Source organism: Nymphaea colorata, chromosome 9, assembly GCF_008831285.2.
Source record: "Nymphaea colorata isolate Beijing-Zhang1983 chromosome 9, ASM883128v2, whole genome shotgun sequence".
Classification (NCBI taxonomy): Eukaryota; Viridiplantae; Streptophyta; class Magnoliopsida; order Nymphaeales; family Nymphaeaceae; genus Nymphaea; species Nymphaea colorata.
The window spans coordinates 23,197,652-23,215,722 of NC_045146.1; the positions used below are offsets into that span (position 1 = coordinate 23,197,652).

Here is an 18,071-nt window from a genome sequence, read left to right on the forward strand (position 1 = left end):
ACAGATGGCATGCCATAGTTGTTCTTGTTCCACACAAGGACTAAAAAACATGCTAAATATATGAATCTCTGGACCTCCCAATCGAGTGTAGTGAAGTTCTTCTTGCCTGTTTCGTCTAGCAGAGTAGACATGCGCCTTTCTTTTCTATAATAATCGATCGGCAAGTTGGGATATTTTAGAAACCCAAGTTGTGATGACCTCGTGTGTACAAGACTGATCCGATCGCATCTAATTTGGCAGATTGTTTCATTAGTTTTCGGTTCGGCACCCATAGAAAGCTGCGAACCATGACACAAAGGTAGAAATCGATTCCTTCAGTTTGAAGTTCTAGTCAAGCCCACAAGCCAAAACCCATACAGGCGAACAAATCTGTATTTTGCGGAACCAGTTGAGAAGCCAACAAATATTACTTATATACATATAGAGCCAAAGTTATCAACAAGGATATATAAAGAATTTCTTAGGATATTGTGTCACAGAAACCACTCCTTTAATTAAAATATGGCTTGTCCTGTCCTATTGTCCGTCTTCCCAGTACTAGCCAAGCTTTGGTTCTCTTTCATCGTACCTTCTTCCTTGAAGAAAAAAAGAAGAATTTGCTAGGAAGTTTCTTATTCTTAGAAAAAGGCCGCGTGCAACTTGATCATAGATCACTGGTTTGTTAACGATTTAAGAATCGATGAAAAAAACTAAGTTGATTGTAAGAACAATAAAGAAGGAACAAGTTGATGAGGATGGAAAAGAGCAGACAAGAGAAGCAGGTGGGTAAGGAAGGAGAGGGAAAGGTGCCAATTTTCATTGACGCTGGAGTCAATTGCTGCTGCTTTCATGTCATGGACACCCCACAGTGAAAGGAGCACTGTGGATCCAATTAAAGGAGAAGAAAGTGAAAGAAAAAGGTGTGGAACCTTTGAGGATACATTAATTGTGGATTCAATTAGAAAAACACTATGGGCCCCAAATAGGTGGAAAAGGAACAAGATGATCCACCAAAATTATGAGCACAGCAACTTGGATGGAAGGGCACATCCACAGTCGTCGCTGTGCGCCGGGCTCCATAAAATTTTTCCACAAGTTGAGCCACCATGAACCAACCAACCAGAGAACTATTTTTCGGGGACGCATTTCGGCTCCGCGGCCTACCACGTGGCACCTTGTTTGCACAAGAGGGGACCATGGAATTGATCTTATGAAATTAGTTGTCATTGCAGTGACCTCATTCCCCTTGCATGAAGATCATTGGCTCCTGATGTAGTCTAATATCAACCACATCAATAAGCCCGTTCTTATCAACATTTCTCGCCACCAATATGCTTGAAAACTCCAAAGAATAAATGCTACATGTACCCTCACACAGACACTGGAGAAATCCATGGGGTTCGATACATTCTTCCACATGAACAGATGCTCTCTTACACACACACTCTCCCTCTCTCTGAAACTGAATTCAACGAATGAAACTATGTTTCTCCAAAAGAAAGAAGACAAGAACAAAGAACGAGCAGACTTTTTATATATATTCAAAACAATTGTTTTTCATAATAGGCATTCGCTAGAGGATCCAAATTTGTGCATATCTCGTATCCTGAATGCGGCGATTTCTTGAGTTTGGACTGCCATCATGATTTTCGTTCTCTAGTTAGGACATGATTTGGCAGGTGCCCATTCGTCTTCCGTCTGGCCCTTACAAAATTAAAACACACTATAAACCCGATTCTTAATGATCGTATTTGCTCATAATTCAATCTTCACATACATCACCTTCTTCATCTTTCTTTTCCACTGCAGAAACCATTTAAATCACGTACTTATCTATGTAACGGTTCTTTTCTCCACAAACCTGTCGATGGCACCTCAAGAATGCAAAGAAAGTTCATTCCAAGCAGATCACAATCTAGTGTCCTTCTTTTCTCTCTTCCCACTCCAAAACTTCTTGAACAGGTCAATTATTTGTAATCTTTATATGTGTTTTATCATTAGAAACAGGAAAAAGGAAAAGTCGAGAAGAGGAGGAAGAAAGAAACACAGAGAGCAAGAGAGCGACAAAATTCCCACTTGGGTAGAAGTAAAAGCCACTGATCTGAGAAGCAACTTATTTGGAACCATCGGAAGGGCCGGAGTGGGGGCCAAAAAAGTGGGGGCTATTCATGTATTGAGCACATCGCTCGACCATGGGAACAACAGGAAGTCCATGGATGTAGGAACCATGCATGTGGGCATGTTCCGAAGGAAACATCCAAACTGAAAGAGATGAAGCCATGGGGGATGAGATGTGGCCGATCAGGTTCATCGCCCTCCCCACCTCTTTCTTTGTTTCCACAAAACCCGCCAAAAATACCTCCGTCCTTGTCTCCCATCTCCAATGACCTTTTAATGTTTTCCCATTTTTTATTTTCTCTTCTCAGAAGAAACCAAAAACCACAACTTGTACTCAATCGCTTTAGGACAACTAATGGGATTCGACTACGATCTTGATGCATAACCTTTTATATATCTCATACTACTAAGTCAGGTTCAAAGCCAGACCCTTTAAATTTCTGTTTTAAAAAATATTTTAAGCAAAATAAAAATATCTTAATATGTTTATAAAAGCTAAGTTGATATACAACATGTTTTTGTTTTTATGATATTGGGAATATCTCTCTGATCAAAAATTTTTTATGTTATATGAGCCGTTCAGCTTCACTTGTTATAAATATACAACTAAATTCAAAAAATGTTTAACTTAATACATGTTTTCAATCAACTTACTTTTGAGATGAAAACCAGACCTCTTAAATTCATGTTAAAAAAATGTTTTAAACAAAATATAAACCCTCTAATGTCTTTATAAATACTAATTTAATATAAATCATGTTTTAGTTCAAGTCATTTTTGTAGAAAAATTTGATCTTCATACTATGAAAATAGTGATGTTATTCTTTTTTTGACCATTGAAAAAGCATTATTTAAGTGAAAAAACAACTAACTTAATATATGATTACCATCAATTCACTCTTAAGATCATAAGAATGTCATATTTCAAAAATGATAATAATAATAATTTCAATAAGTCTGATTTTTGTCTCTTACGTCTGGTTTTTACCATCTTTCTTATATATTTATATATTATTTATTCTTTTATTTGTCGTGTTGTTTGTATATGTAACTCCTTTTCTTAGAGAAAGAGAAAAAAGCTAACGTTAGGTCATATGGATATTGTCGTTTTGTCTGTGGTCCATCTTGGATTATGTTTGCATGAAAATATTTTTATTTGTGCCATGAGATTTAATCTGTTATTTTTCTAATGTTGGACGAAACCTAACCCTACACTACAAATACATAAGCCCAAAGCCTCTTCTAATAAAGAAACCAACGTAGTCAAAATCTTTTTTGGTTACCTTATTAGACAATTAAGATTGATATCCGACACGTAGTGGCTCATAACAAGGAAATATATTATATATAAAAAAAAAGATCCATTCAACGGCCGTAATCACAATAATGTTACAATTAATGTGCATAACATGATACATAGACGCGCACAAAATGGATCAACCATCTAATTTCGTTGATTGAGTTCTAATTTCGTTGATTGAGTTAAACTCCATAACTATATGTTGACGATTGTATAGTATCAACCAAGAGCTCATAACAAAAGCATTTATTCCAGGTGAGTGGAGAATTACAACCAGTTGCCTTCAAAAAGCATTTGTGTTAATGTTTTATGAACCTCCCTAAAGAATGAACATAAATTTCTGGAATACTAGTCCGAATGTTATATGAATCTGCCCCAATTTTTCGACCAGGGTAATGAAATAGTATATGACAATTCCATTAGCTAAATTACTTTTAAGAAGAACCTTTATTATCACAAACAAAAATAACTACACAGATGTAGTTTTTGAAAATCAAAAGCCTCTGGCTAAACATCTAAACTGGACTTAGTTAACGTGAAAATAGCACTTTATAAGGATCAAAAGAAGATTAAACATCTACCACATTGATTTTATAAATGATGTTTGTGGAATTAGGTTAATTTATGAAAGAAGAAGAAGAAGAACAGGTGCATAGTATATATATGCATTACTGGACATTGGCATGGAAGGAGAGAAGGCATGTCTTGCTTTTCAAAAAGTATACAGGATCCGCACCTTTCCTACCAGGGAGGACCACCACCACGCTGCCCTCCCCCACTTCTTTACAAAATACAAAATATATGTACATTTTTGTTGCCCAATTCCTATCCTATAAGTTAGGTGTCACATATAGACTCTTTCCCTTCCCTAGCCTCTTAAATCTCATCGCCTGATGATTCCCATATTTAATTGTATTCATGAAATTATACTATTTTTTCATCTTCAACCCACGTTCCTATGCATATATGACTACTACTATTATTATTATTGCAAAAAAAATGAAATAATAAATTCACTTCTGAATATACATTGGTTAGAGAGAGTCTACGTTTACATAACTAGATTTGGCTGTCCAAAAATATGCGTCAGGTGGCCGCCGTCCAACATCGACCATCTTTCAGATTGCACATATACGGTTGAATAGTCAAGAGGATTCTATGTTTCTAACAATGACTTTGCAGAATTTCTTTTTTTTTTTTGTGCCAATTTAAATTCAGGTGCGTGGAAGCCGTCTAAAAAATGGCCGAAGTTTTCTTCCTTTCTTTCTTTCACTTTGGAGGTTCAAGGACTTTTCGACTTGTGGGACCATTTGGTACACCTTTCAATCAGAGTTTAAAAGAAGGGTGGTTATGAGAATCGAATTGAAGACCAGCCGGTCTACCAGTTTGACTTGTTATGCTATGTCCCTTAAAAATATATATATATGAATTTGAATTCAGGACATTAAAATCTACAATGTTAGGTAACTTGAAATTGCTATAAGACCTGATCAATACATTCAACTAATTCCATGATTTTAGTTTGCAATTTTAGGTATTCTTAGGTACCAAATTCCTATGGTGGTCAGATCCGTACATCTGCCAAACATGATTTAGGTACTATTTAACAGTTTCTGGAAGATAGTAATCGTAAGCATATGGTTATTTTGGTATCGTATGAAGATAAATTACCAAAAGTACTTTGATTTTTCTACTTATTATCATGAGGAGAACTACTAAAGCAAAAATAAATAGGCATTGCGTTCACAAAAAAATATTCTATTACTTGAAGAAATTGTACTCGACAAGTAAATAATTAACAATATTCAGCAGTTCCTTTAAAATTGATGCTAGAAACAATGACATTATTATTATATTAGTATTGTAAAACGATCCGTAATTGTATTAAAGGGCAAAAGAACCTTCTTTACGATATCATCAATCGGCCGAGGTGGACCCTCACCGTTTCCCCATTTCCATGGTGGGGACCATGGATAGAAGGGGAAGGAGGGGGGCGCGGGTCCCACACTCATGTTGGAGAATATGCTCCTTCAACTTTGGGGAAGATGAAAGGTCGCTGACGTGGAGCCATTTCGCTGGTAGTTTGCGTTTCGTAACGGGAATCTAAGACGCTGACGTGGCCAATCTCTTGACACGTGAGCAGAAAGGTGGCGGGCCCCAGGTATCACATGGGCCTGGCCCCTTTTTGCTCTCCTTCCCTCAACAAATTAAATATTCACAAAAAAAAAAGAAGAAGAAGAAAGTTGGACTTGAATTGAGTAAATAACTCGTTAAAAGATAATTTACTTTAGCAAAATAAAATGCCAAGTAATCTGACTATTTTTGAAGAGTAAAAGTTGACGTTAGATTTTTCAGGAAATTCTTGGACGAACGAGTGGTTGAACAGGAAGCACGCAATTCCTTGGTCCAAAACGTTTAAAAGACTTTTGCTTCCGTTGGTCGTCGTGCTTCCAAACAAACTGAGATATGAATCAATCTCGTTTCCACGCTTTTATCAGTCTCATAATGTCGACGCCTTGTGAACCGTATAGCCAAAGAAACCGGTTCAGTTCACAATTTTCTGCTACAAGAACTTGGGCTGGTGTTGAAAAGGCAGCTTCTGGGGATCGAGGTAATGACAATGCTGTTCACATCGCCTTGGTTTGTCCTCCATCCTGATCGGGCACATTCGAACAAGAGAAATGAGAACTTGTGGTTGTTTCCATGTAGTAAGCTCCACAATTGGATTCAAGCACGTTGACAGATCTGCAGTTTTTTTCTCTTCAGCACATTTACTACTGAGATTTCTTCGACGTAACTTAATGCAAGGTACAGAAACAACCCTTGAAAATGACATCACACGGTTTTTGTTCATTCCTCAACATACTTACTGTATCTTCTGAAAACTCCAACTACATGTGTCTTTTCATGCAAATCCCACCTCGAAGTCATTTTCGTTCATTTGAAAAGTTACTATACCGTTTTCCCTTTTATCATTTGCATGTCTCCTGCAGCTGCTTGATCCATGGCCCTACCTGCAGTCCCCACTGTCCAAGTCCCCTGGTAGAACTGGCACCAGGAGGTCCTGACCGTCCGCCTTCTAGAAGATAAAATTTTCCGATGATCGATTGACCAGTCCGGGACAAAACCTACGGTACGTATAGACAACTTGTAGCTTATGTCACATGGACACGCCACTTTGGTCGCGATTTTTTTTTCATTTTTTCTCTGGTTGTTTCTGTGATCCGTAAGGCCGCGGCGACGTAAACAATGACTCATTGAATTGGCTTCTAGTAAGAGGAAGGATGTGAAGGGTTTTGAGACAACGACTCTGGGCACGAATACTTTGTCACTTTACACATTGAACTTTCTCATAGTATATGATGCTGGTCTCATATTGCATGGTTGTTGGAGGTTAAAGATTTTAAGCTCATTAAGGGATTTGTCTTCACCCTTGGGGTTTAGTCCAAGTTTTGACTCTGCCTCGGGGTTTAGTTCTATGGAGTGGTTTAGCTTTTGCAGGACCTTTTATATATATATATAAAAAGGCTTAAAAAGTCTCTTTTATGTGTAATATTTCAATCCCAACTATGTCTTATGTGTAGATAGACGGTGTTATAAGTCAAAGTTAGCCTAATCTAATGCCGGACGGCTCATAGTTGTTTGTGGACTCTATGAACAGGCTTTAGGCCATGGATGTGTTCCATGAGATTGCCAGATCTTGCAGGTAATCTCAAAGCATGCCACCGGCCAACGCTCTTTCCCATTTCTTGCAAGATATCAAAGCAGAAAAGGGTAAAGGGATACGATTTATTGAGAACAGGCGACAAAAATTTCAATGTGTTGAGTTTAAAATCGCACAAGCAGACAGACAGGGAACTTTTTACTTGGTACTATTTAAAGTACAGTGGTACAATATTCTCCATTAGAAAATTACAGTTCTATATCTACGATCCACTTGACATGCTTTCCTTGGAATAGCTTGATTTGACTTAAAATCTAGGTCTTCATCTTTTACTTTCATGTTCCGACCATCATAGGACGTTGATATGAATTACCATCCAAAGAAATGCTCGAGTGCTACAACTAGGAATTCAAGGAATCCATAATCATGGGTTTGGCTTCATTATCAGATTGTTAATTGTAAGTTCGTTCCATATTCGATGAGACTCAATAAGGATCGCGGCTTAGCAAACACTGCATAATTTAGAAAGGCGGACTTCACCACTTGAAACAACTTTGTGGAGTTTCTACAAAGGTTCTAAATATATGATCTACATATTTCCTCTGCTAAACTCCTTAGAAAAGCAAACGTTTGAATATAAATACTTTAATTGCTTTCCGGGAGACACATGGTGCCTATCGTTCGAGGAAAAGAAAAAAAGAAAGTGATTAAGGAAATGCCATTAGATTTACGTTGAGGAACTGAGAAAGGCTGGAAGAAAGGCCTATCCTCTGGTACGGACGGGGATCGAGTGTCAGCTTTTGGTTTCTGGTCCCTCCGCAATGAAGCGAGACGTTTACAGCCGGAAAAGACGTCGGAGTCCGGCAGAATGTTGCCGTGAGGGGGAAGGGAAGATGAGTGGGGGGACCAAGACCATTGATTGCTAACACTCAAAAGGGCAACCAAACAAGATCAACCCACAAAACCACACATTGTAAAACAAGGAAAAAGAGAATAATGAGTGAATAAAATAAAGGTAAAGGTAAAGGAGGAAGAGAGAGAGAGAGAGGGGGTGGGTCCCAAAAGGATTGGAAGGTGGTCATAGAACACAGTACAGCAAATGGGCTAAGGACCTATGGACGGGCCTCTTTAATACGATCTTAATGGGAATTAGTTGGAAACGATGGACCACTTGGGGTGGGCCGGCCAAGACAGCCCCTATTTTTAGAAGGCAACTGCTCAGGGGCATCATCTCCCACTGCTCACATCCGACGACTGCTCAGATCCCAACCTCCCTCTCCATCTCCACTATTTCTTTCTCCTCCTTCTCTCTCTCCCTCTCTGCAACAGTAGCAGAGTCTCTCTCTCTCTCCCTCTCTCCCTCTCTCTCTCTGAATCACACTACTGCCAGATGTGGATTCATGTCACACTGGGCAAAGACTTTTTCTGAATGCGAGCTTGGGTGGTGTTCATTACTAGGGATTCGTGTACCAGAATCTCCTACTTGGGGATTGCTCCCCTCAACCTGTTGAGTAAGTTAAATAATTTAAGGTGGTACATGGCAGGTTCTGATTAGATGTAAGGGAAAAGATAGCTCGCTTCCCCTCCCCTCTCTTTCTCTGTCTTCTCTGTTGCATCTCTGCTTTTTCTACAGGATACGGCCCTGCAGGACTAAAATTATTAGCAGGTCTGCCAGGCCCCATTTTCCTCTCTCTACCACTGTTTCTCTCTCTGTAGTACAACTTCCACTGCCCACCCAATCGGAAGATTTGCTGTGTCGTGTCTTTGATTTCTTGTTTAGTTTAGTGTATTGGGGGTGCGCCAATTTTAAAAGGAGGAGGGATTGGTGATGATTATTATATACACTGCTACATATTATTTTCTTCAGCAGCAAAGGAAAGCAATAAAATCTGCATGTATCTGCCTACATGGTGCCATTTCATAGGAGTTAGATCGAAGTGGGGAATAAGAGCGCAGACCTCCCGCATCTAGCCGTGGTTGACATTTGGGTGTCGGTCAAGATACCCAAGAGACATGCGCCCTTCCATTATCAGAAATGGATGGTCCTAGCATCCTGCCCCCTACCTGCTCCTGGAGTTGCAGAGGGAGAAGCAGGACTGCGGGTCTTGAAGTTGGCCAGAAGCCATTCAGTTTCTCTTCTTCCTCCACCAATCTTGTATCCTCAGAGCTCAGTGACAAACTAGCCTCCTGAACCTCACAATCAGAAAGAAATCTCTCTCGTTTTGGTCTCCGTATCATACCTTCAAAATTCCATCGATGGGAATGGAGGAAGGGGTGTTGATCGATCGTGGCCTGCGATTGAGAACGATTTCGGAGCTCAGCCATGAGTTTCACCAAGACAATCATAGTCAGGGTCTCGGTGACAAGTCAAGAGCGCAGATCCCAGCTGGCTATGGTGGCTACTCGGATTTCACTGCCATCATCAATCCAGGCATCCCTCAGATGGTGGGCGATAGTTTGGAGCATCCTCAGATGCTCAACCCCACAGAGATCTTCAATCTCCAAACTGGCATGGAATTGCTGAGTTTCCCCGCCAAGAACAACTCCTCCTTGAGGTCTTCTGACGTCTTCAAAGGCTTTCTTGCCGTGAACCAGCCACAGGCCAAGGCTGAACAGGGCTCATCATCGAAGCCCTCAACCACCACCACCACCACCACCAACATAGCCTACCATCAGCAAGAGCTGCCGGGCAGGTACCAAGAGGACCTGGCAAGAGGATCATCGGTCACGTCGTTGGAGCTCACCAACCAGGGCCTCATCATCAACGGCCAACCGGACTACCACCACCCAGCACAGCAACGTCAGAGTCGCCATGGCCTCTCCCTTTCCCTCTCTCCGCACAACCCATCTGAGCTGAGAGTCCAGTCCTTCGAGTCTGCTGCAGCAGACGACCTCAGGTACGGTCTGGCGTACCGCGGTGCCATCAGCCGGCCATCCTTTCCTTCTCAGTACCGTCCCTACGAGCTCAAAAACTCCAAGTACCTCCCAGCCGCGCAGGAGCTTCTGTACGAGTTCTGCAACCTCGGAACCAAGCGCCAACCATCCTCCAACATAAAAAAGAACAAGAACCCGTCAATCGAGGATTCCACTCCCATCAATCCCTCCCTCTACGCCGTTGATTTCCTCGAGCTCCAGAAGCGTAAATGCAAGCTGGTAGCCATGCTGGAAGAGGTGAGCTTAATGCGCTTGAATGTTCAGTTTCATCAAAAGGAATGGCTCCTTTTCTGAGATTGCATAATTTCTGTATTTTTTGTGGTGGTGGTGTTTCTTTTCTCTCCGGTCTTTACGGGGCAATATCTTCATTTTATCAGGTAGATAGGAGATACAAGCAATACTGCGAGCAGATGAGAGGGGTGGTGGCGTCTTTCGAGACAGTGGTCGGGCAGGGGGCTGCAGATGTCTACTCGTCCTTGGCATCCAGGGCCATGTCCAAGCACTTCAGGTGCCTGAGGGACGGCATAGTGGCGCAGATCAAGGCTACGAAGAAGGTATTGGGGGAGAAGGATGCGATTGCACCGGGCACCACCAAGGGGGAGACCCCAAGACTGAGGCTTCTCGACCAGAGTCTGAGGCAGCAAAAGGCATATCAGAACATGGGTATGATGGAGAACCATCCATGGAGGCCTCAGAGAGGGTTGCCTGAACGCTCGGTCTCTATCCTCCGTGCTTGGCTCTTTGAACACTTCCTCCACCCGTAAGAACATTCAGCATCTCTCCCTTTCTCTCTCTCTTATATGTATATATATATGTGTGCAAATTTTAGTACAAAGTCTGTCAACCAAATGAATGAATTAGTAGTGCCTTCCTTTCTTAGCTTTCTTTCTGTTCTTATTTAATTCTCGTGCTGAATCGAAAAACAGGTATCCCAGTGATGTGGATAAGCATATTTTAGCCAGGCAAACGGGATTATCTCGAAGCCAGGTACGTTATTTCTTTGATCCCGTGACATGGATGCACTATGGGTGAATAATTGATCCAAGGCCATCGTGAAGGACGAGCCGTAATATAGTTTGTTGGATTTTTGTCTCTGTATGTCTGTGTAGTACCCCAACAATATAAAATCTTCTCTGACAGATTCATGGCTGACCTTTTGATGCATGGCTGTAGGTATCTAATTGGTTCATAAACGCTCGGGTCAGGCTTTGGAAGCCGATGGTGGAGGAAATGTATCTCGAGGAAGCCAAAGAGAAGGACAAGGGGAGCATGTGCCAAGACAAGGAAAGAAACCCGAGCCTGCAGCCGCAGCAAGCGACAGATGAACCACCCCCACCGACACTCCTACGCGATTCGGACTCTCTCTCTTCCATCATCAATGGGGACGAAGCCAAGAGAAAGGCCATCAGCTCAACCACCACCTCCGCCACCACCACCGCCACCGCCGCCAACATCACTGCCATTAACAACCTCAAGAGCACCAACGATGGCGTCACCACCGCCATTGCTCAAATGAAGAGCCAGCAGCAACAGGCCTTCGGCGCAGTGGATTCGTACGATTTCGTTTCCTCGTACCAGAATGATAATTCTTCCTCTTCTCAACGTCAGTATGCCAACAACGGCGGGGTGTCCCTCACATTGGGACTGCACCAGCACAACGCTAACGCTAGTGCCTACCAACACCCTCTCTTCTTCCCCAGGGACGGCAGCCACCTTGATGAGTGCAACCCTCTTCATTTCTCGGTTCTAGATGATGGTGAAGCCGTTCAGGGGAATTCGGCCTTTGGCCCTCAGTCCTTGTCCACCTCTTACAGGAGCGGCCATCTTGTTGGTACTCAACTGCTGCATGATTTTGTTGGCTAAGATCGCATTACCCGCAATTGGAAGAAGTCCCAGTAGAGATAGATACTAGCTTCTTTAACTGTTACTACTACCATGTATATTTTTTATATAAATATAGTTTTCTTCCTCATGGGAGGAGGTAAAAAGAGTATTGTAGCTGTATACTATCCAATTGAAGCAAGACATTTTGCTTTGCTTTTTGTGGCGTACGTTTGTTACCGGCTTACTGCTGGATTTGGTTGATGGGTTTACTATTGCCGTGATTTATTGCCTTACCTATGCATGTAGATATGGAACATATAATCTCGTTGCTATCTAGGCCAATAGCTCTTCACTTCATGGTAAAGGGCTGAGTGTGAAAGGTTTTGGTCCCCGCTTTAGAGCTAAATCTAGGGACATGGTGTTTGGCTTGGAACTTTACTTTCGGTTCTGCTTCTTTATTAAGTTGATTTATGTGGTGTGCCTACGTTATGTGGTACAAGGCTTAGGTTTTTCCCTTTTTCCTATTGGCAAGACGGGCTACGTGGACCCGATGAGTTATGTTTGAACCTCTTCAACTTAAAAGTTTTAACAGAAGCTCACTTGAAATATCAATTAAATGACAACCAGCATATTTCGGGCTCTTCTGTGGTCATGTCTCAGAAACATGGCAGTTGACGACTCACCCTTATTAAAAGCCAGAGTTACATTGCGGGGGCATCACATGGAGTGAGTAGAGAGACTGATCCCCTTAATAACGAACAATTAATAATGAAGCACAACTGTGACAAAGCTTGGGGCTTCGGACATTCCAAGACCCTCCGTGCCCGAACTTTCTGAATATAAATGCACGGAGGGTCTTGGGGAGCTTTGGAAATCTCAGAATGCTTAATTTCGTGAAAGCCAACCCGTCGTCCTCCGGGAGACTCGTTTTCTATTATATCACCACGTGGCTTGGAGAAATTCACTCGACCAACCATTCTCTATTGATCCACATTTCATGTCCTGTGTATGTTACGAGGAGAACATCGTTATGGTCTCTTTCTTTCTTGTCATGATTTCTCTTCCTTGTGAGGATTTGACACGACTTCTGCTTAGTGACAAAAACTTCTGATTCAACAGAGAATTGAGGAGCTGGCTTTCCTTTACCTGAAAATGTCTGATGGTATTTCTCGTTTTTGGAATAAGTTACAGCTTTCCATTTACAGCGGAATAATTAAGTCAACAACTTTTGTAGGCAAAGGTTTTCGATGGTTTGGATCATAAGAATCTTCGCCCCTCCAGTTGACAGGATGTTGGAGAATTTCTTGCAAGGGACAACTGAAAACGATAAAATTGTTCAATTCCGATAAATAAGGACAGAGACGAAGGCGGCAGATATAGTTGCAGAAAAATTGGACAACCATGAATCCTGGACTCCGTTTTTGTTCTCCCAGATGTGAAGATGAGTTTGATGTGATAGTAGCAACTGGTTTCTTTCCGAAACAAATATATATAATAATGAAAAAGTAGCGTCTGATTGTGAGCGAAAAAGGACCGAGTGCTTGGATACCATTCGGTGTGCCTATAAACCTAGAAAGCAAAATCAGAAACTGGCCACAACTGTGAATGTTCGAATAAGATTGAGCATGACCTTGTTTATGAACTTAGTCTTGTTCGACAGTCGGATCCTTGTCTTGAGAGCGGCTATTATATAATATTTTTAATCCCATACATCGAGTTAGATTCGGCCCCACACCAAATTCATACAATTTTTTAGTAGGATCTCAGGTGCATGAGTTTGACAGAAAAAGGTAAGCCCATATATAGCTATTTTGAACACCTCTCTCTCTCTCATACTTTATGCGATATAAGCAACCGAACACAAAGAGCGAAAGGTGTCCGAACCAACGAATATTGATGTAGCTGCTGATGTCACAAACTCCTTGTCACTTGTACGTAATTGTGTTTATATATATATATATATATATATATATATATATATATATATATATATATATATACATATTAGGATATTTCGATTTCTTCTTCTGGGTTTGGAGAAATCCTTCAGCCCTGATGCTTAGGGCAGTATTTAGTCACGTCCATGCAATGGAATGGATTGATTGGCCATCATTGGATGGAGATCGGGAGCATGTGACCTTATATATAGGCCATCAATGTGGTCTTGGTGCATCAATAACCATAAAGAAGTTAAATTTATACGCGGGATATTGGAGCCAATAACCATATAAGCAAGTCAGTATAGTGGGCTGCTTGATTTTGGATTTGTTCATTTTATCTACTTTTCCTTCTTTTGTTTGGAAAGCAACACCACTCTTGTTTTGAACGTTAGTCCCCAAGCGATAACTCATTCCTCCTTTTTTTGCGAACTCGCACTACCTTTTCTGGCGAAACCATCTAACAAGTGACCTTTTTCAGCATCATATAGTGTATAGCCTGCGATTCTCAACCTCATATAAACATTTTTCTCACAGTTAATATTTAGGCCTTCATTTCTTGGACGGAAGGCGGTGCCATTGACTCCTTTTTAACGTTCATGTATGGGAGAAAATCACATTATGTCTCTTTCACGGCACCCGACGTCGCTATTGTATCATCAATGGCTGAAGCTGGCTGATGCTACCCATGTTGGAGTTTACCTTGAATTCTTCAAGGAATAAGGAATTTTGCCTGGTGTAGTCCTCCCTGTGTGGCAGTACGTGAGTTGTTTCATCCCCTTATTTATGTCTTCTGATCCCAATAGGAAGGGGACACATCGAGTGGCCAACAGATGCATGCATACATGGAGGTAAATGCATGCCCAAACTTCTCATTGTTCTCACTTGTCCATATCCAGTTCCTCTTATTCATGCCACTCTAAGCGGAAGCCCCTCTTCCTTTTTCTCTAGTCTATGCTTTTCAGGTGATGTAAGTTCATCCTCTACATTTTATTGACCAGAAGCTTAATGCTGCCTTCTTTTTCTCCACCAATTTTACAGAATATGAAACTGTGTCTCCTGTTAAGTGTTACTTCATCTTGCAGAAGGAATGGAAATTCGGGGAAATGAGGACATGAACAAGGAGTATGTGGTGAAGGGAAGCTTTCATTAAGATCAAGACACACATTCGCTGCCAACCTTGGTGCATCTTTATTAGCATTAAATTCCCATCAGGAATATGAAGGATGCTTCTTTTGTAAATCTGATATCGTTTCTCAGGATCACTAAGTATACTTGGCTGAGATATATACGCTTGGGTTGATTACGTATAAAACCTCAAAAAATCAAATAAAGAAGGCCACCGGCCCACCACCCATGCAACCAAATATGGTTCACGCACTTGCCATTGCAGAAAGCAGGCTGTTATGTAAATTCCAACGTATAGGACTGTAGGTTTGTGTTTATAATGCACAACTAACGTATCAAAGAACTTAATTTAATAATTCCTTCGTGAATCCTTGTGTAGACGACAATTTTGCATTTGTACTGATGTTGGGCTTGAGAGATCACTACGAACGGATTCTTCTCCACTGAGATACTTTATATTTGAGGGCCTTTCAATTTGTCGCATATCTTGTCATGTACCTCTGGCCAATCAATATACTTGGGCTAAAGTTAGAGGATGGATACACATTTAACTTTTAGCTATGCACGATCGATGGGCATGACCGCAGTTTGGTACTATTTTCGATTATTGAGATGAAACTAGAAATTATCCCTTCAGTGAATTGCTAATGCAACAGATCAAGGTTGCTCTGCCAAAAAGACATTCTTACGTCTTAAGTGTTCATCCTAAAAACATATGCTTCTGGTTGATGGTACTGGTAATTGGCCGCCCACAGGAATGATCCCAAGGTGGATCCACCTAAGTTAAGCCGGTACCATTTTGAGTTTCTGTAGCATAAAATCCAGACTCTCTTCTCACAACCAGGCAGACTAGGGAAGCGGCTGCCATGGCGATCTCAAATCTCGAAATCAGGAAGACCACGATCACCTCTCCTGGCCGGAGACTACAGAAAGCTTCTGTGGACATAATCTTAATACTTATCAATCCGGTCTGGCTCATCATTCCATTGCAAAATTATCAACTTGCGCAGGCTCGAAAAAATCCAATCGACTGACAGCCATATATTTGAATCAAGCGACAATAATGCCACCTCCCATTTGACCTGTGCCTCGAGCTGCAGGACCACCTATAACAGGTAGCTGTCATTCTTGAGTCGGCAGGGTAAGTTCAATGGCTTAGATTTCTCCTTTAGATTGGTTGGTGAATCTGGTTTCATTTCATCTGCCATGATCCATGTTGGACTCATAAAAGAATGGTCCCAAACTACAGCAATCACTTAAAAATATCCAGTTAAAGAACTGATGGAGAATAATTCGACACACAAAATAAGAACAACTTTATCTTGGACGCAGGAAAAACGAAAATGGAGATATACGAACGAACTTTTTCCTCTGTTTGATGCTATCCCTCTTATCATGAAAATTTTCTGGAGCAAAAATGCCATGAAGTGTGGGGGAGAAATTGGTTACCGAATCTGCAGGACAATATTGCAAGAATTAATGCCTGGATTATTTTTCTTCTGCAATGTCCAGGAACAGGGTAAGAAGAATCATTCCGAGGGACCTGAACCTACGTGGTGGCAGGCTTCAATGCACTTATGGTCAATTAATAAATGCTCAACTAATAACATGGGATGCAGTTAGGAATTTATGAATTCGTCACACTGGGACTGCCAATCAGATTTCTGGTCGGCAGAGGATGAATTACTGCAGAAACCAAAGTACAGGTAGAGAAGAATTAACCTGACGAAGTATGTACACTCACCGAAACATATTACTATCGTCATTAATACACAGATTTTCCTGTTTCATTTGAAAGATAAGAACAGAAAGTAAAACAACAAAAAGTACAAGAAACTGAAGAATATGAACAAGAGTCTCCTAATGTCAGCAATAGTTTGCTGGCCTTGGACAAGAAACGTGTAAAGCTTTAAAGGCGTCATAATGCGTATTTACCATGGTAGGTCCTGGGGCATTTGGAATTTTGGCTGCACCCATTGGAATGGCTTTTTGCAGTTGGAACACTTACAACCAGGTTTTAGGGGCTTAATACAGCCGTTTATATATGTTAAATGTGTGTGTGTGTGTATATATAAATATATACACTTCCTGATCAATACTCTTTATAGATGTGCCTAAGCCAAAGGTCGGGCCGGTTTATATTCACCATGATGGATGCCCTGATCAGTCTTTGACTGTGGTTCCAAGGTTTCGATACAAATAAGGGCATAGATGAATGTGATTAAGTTTTGAAGTATCGATTGCTGAATCCACTAATAAAAACGCTAGCTAATGTATGAAAGCATGCATTCAGGTACAACATCCACAAATGAAAAGACATCAAAGCAGGTTTTGCCAGACGAAACATCAAAGCTGGGATGCAGTGCCGGGAAACGCGGTTAAGATCTTGCCTTTATTGGCATCATCTCATACAATAATATGTAGCTTCTGGATTCCAAATAGCTGGATATATAATATCTTGTGATTGCTTTAACAGTTTATCACCAGCTAGCTAGTCTAACCCGAATCTCAAAGTGGATGCCCAATTGGGACGTGACCTTATAATGGCTCCTTTTTACGTAGAAATAGACCAAACTGTGGGAGACAAACATGGTAGCACAATGCGGCTCTCAAGTAGTGGAAGATTTTGTGGTGAGACCTGTATACCACCATTAACAGCTTTCATGACGGAAGGAAAAAGGGCCTTCAGTTGTATTATTTTGCGAGACATGGAAGGCCACTAACTTCACTTCAGTTGGATAAATTTTTTATGCAGATCTTACGGGTTGTGGATTTTGGGATGAACTTTGTTTATATTGCAGGAAGAATTTAGGCGTTCCAGCCATACCAAAGTCAACATCTGTTACAGATGGACTGCCAAAAAATTTCAGTACATTATATGTAATTTGCATGTAATGTTGGTGTGTATGGGCATGGGTGGATGTCGGTGTGTGTGTGTGAAAGGTAATATTGTAGCCACTTCCTAGTGGACACTTGGTCAAGGCTCAGCGTTCTAGTACAACTATCATTTTCTTGGTGTCCTTATGCACACCAAGGTTCTTGGCTGGGTTAGGTGAAGTTCCACCTTCATAGGTGGGCCTGAACCAGATACTGCCAACCTAGCATGCATCGCCACATCTCTAACTCGTTAGAAAGGAGGGAAAACAATTACTGTTTACCTCAGTGGCCATGTTTGCATCCCTGTGTT

General features: G+C 41.2%; 1 protein-coding gene across 1 annotated transcript; it reads left to right on the top strand.

The window, feature by feature from the left end:
• The first annotated feature begins 8,265 nt into the window (after window positions 1–8,265).
• Window positions 8,266–12,037, top strand: LOC116260787 (homeobox protein BEL1 homolog). Its single transcript, XM_031639275.2, has 4 exons — window positions 8,266–10,232; window positions 10,373–10,755; window positions 10,922–10,982; window positions 11,169–12,037. The coding sequence occupies exons 1-4, from the start codon at window positions 9,318–9,320 to the stop codon at window positions 11,856–11,858; spliced, it is 2,049 nt and encodes a 682-aa protein (XP_031495135.1). The 5' UTR covers window positions 8,266–9,317; the 3' UTR covers window positions 11,859–12,037.
• Window positions 12,038–18,071: the final 6,034 nt, after the last annotated feature.

Coding starts and splice junctions, on each gene's coding strand:
- LOC116260787 (XM_031639275.2), top strand. CDS start 9,318: ATGGGAATGGAGGAAGGGGTGTTGATCGATCGTGGCCTGCGATTGAGA. Junction 10,233..10,372: donor TGGTAGCCATGCTGGAAGAG/GTGAGCTTAATG, acceptor TCATTTTATCAG/GTAGATAGGAGATACAAGCA. Junction 10,983..11,168: donor CGGGATTATCTCGAAGCCAG/GTACGTTATTTC, acceptor GCATGGCTGTAG/GTATCTAATTGGTTCATAAA.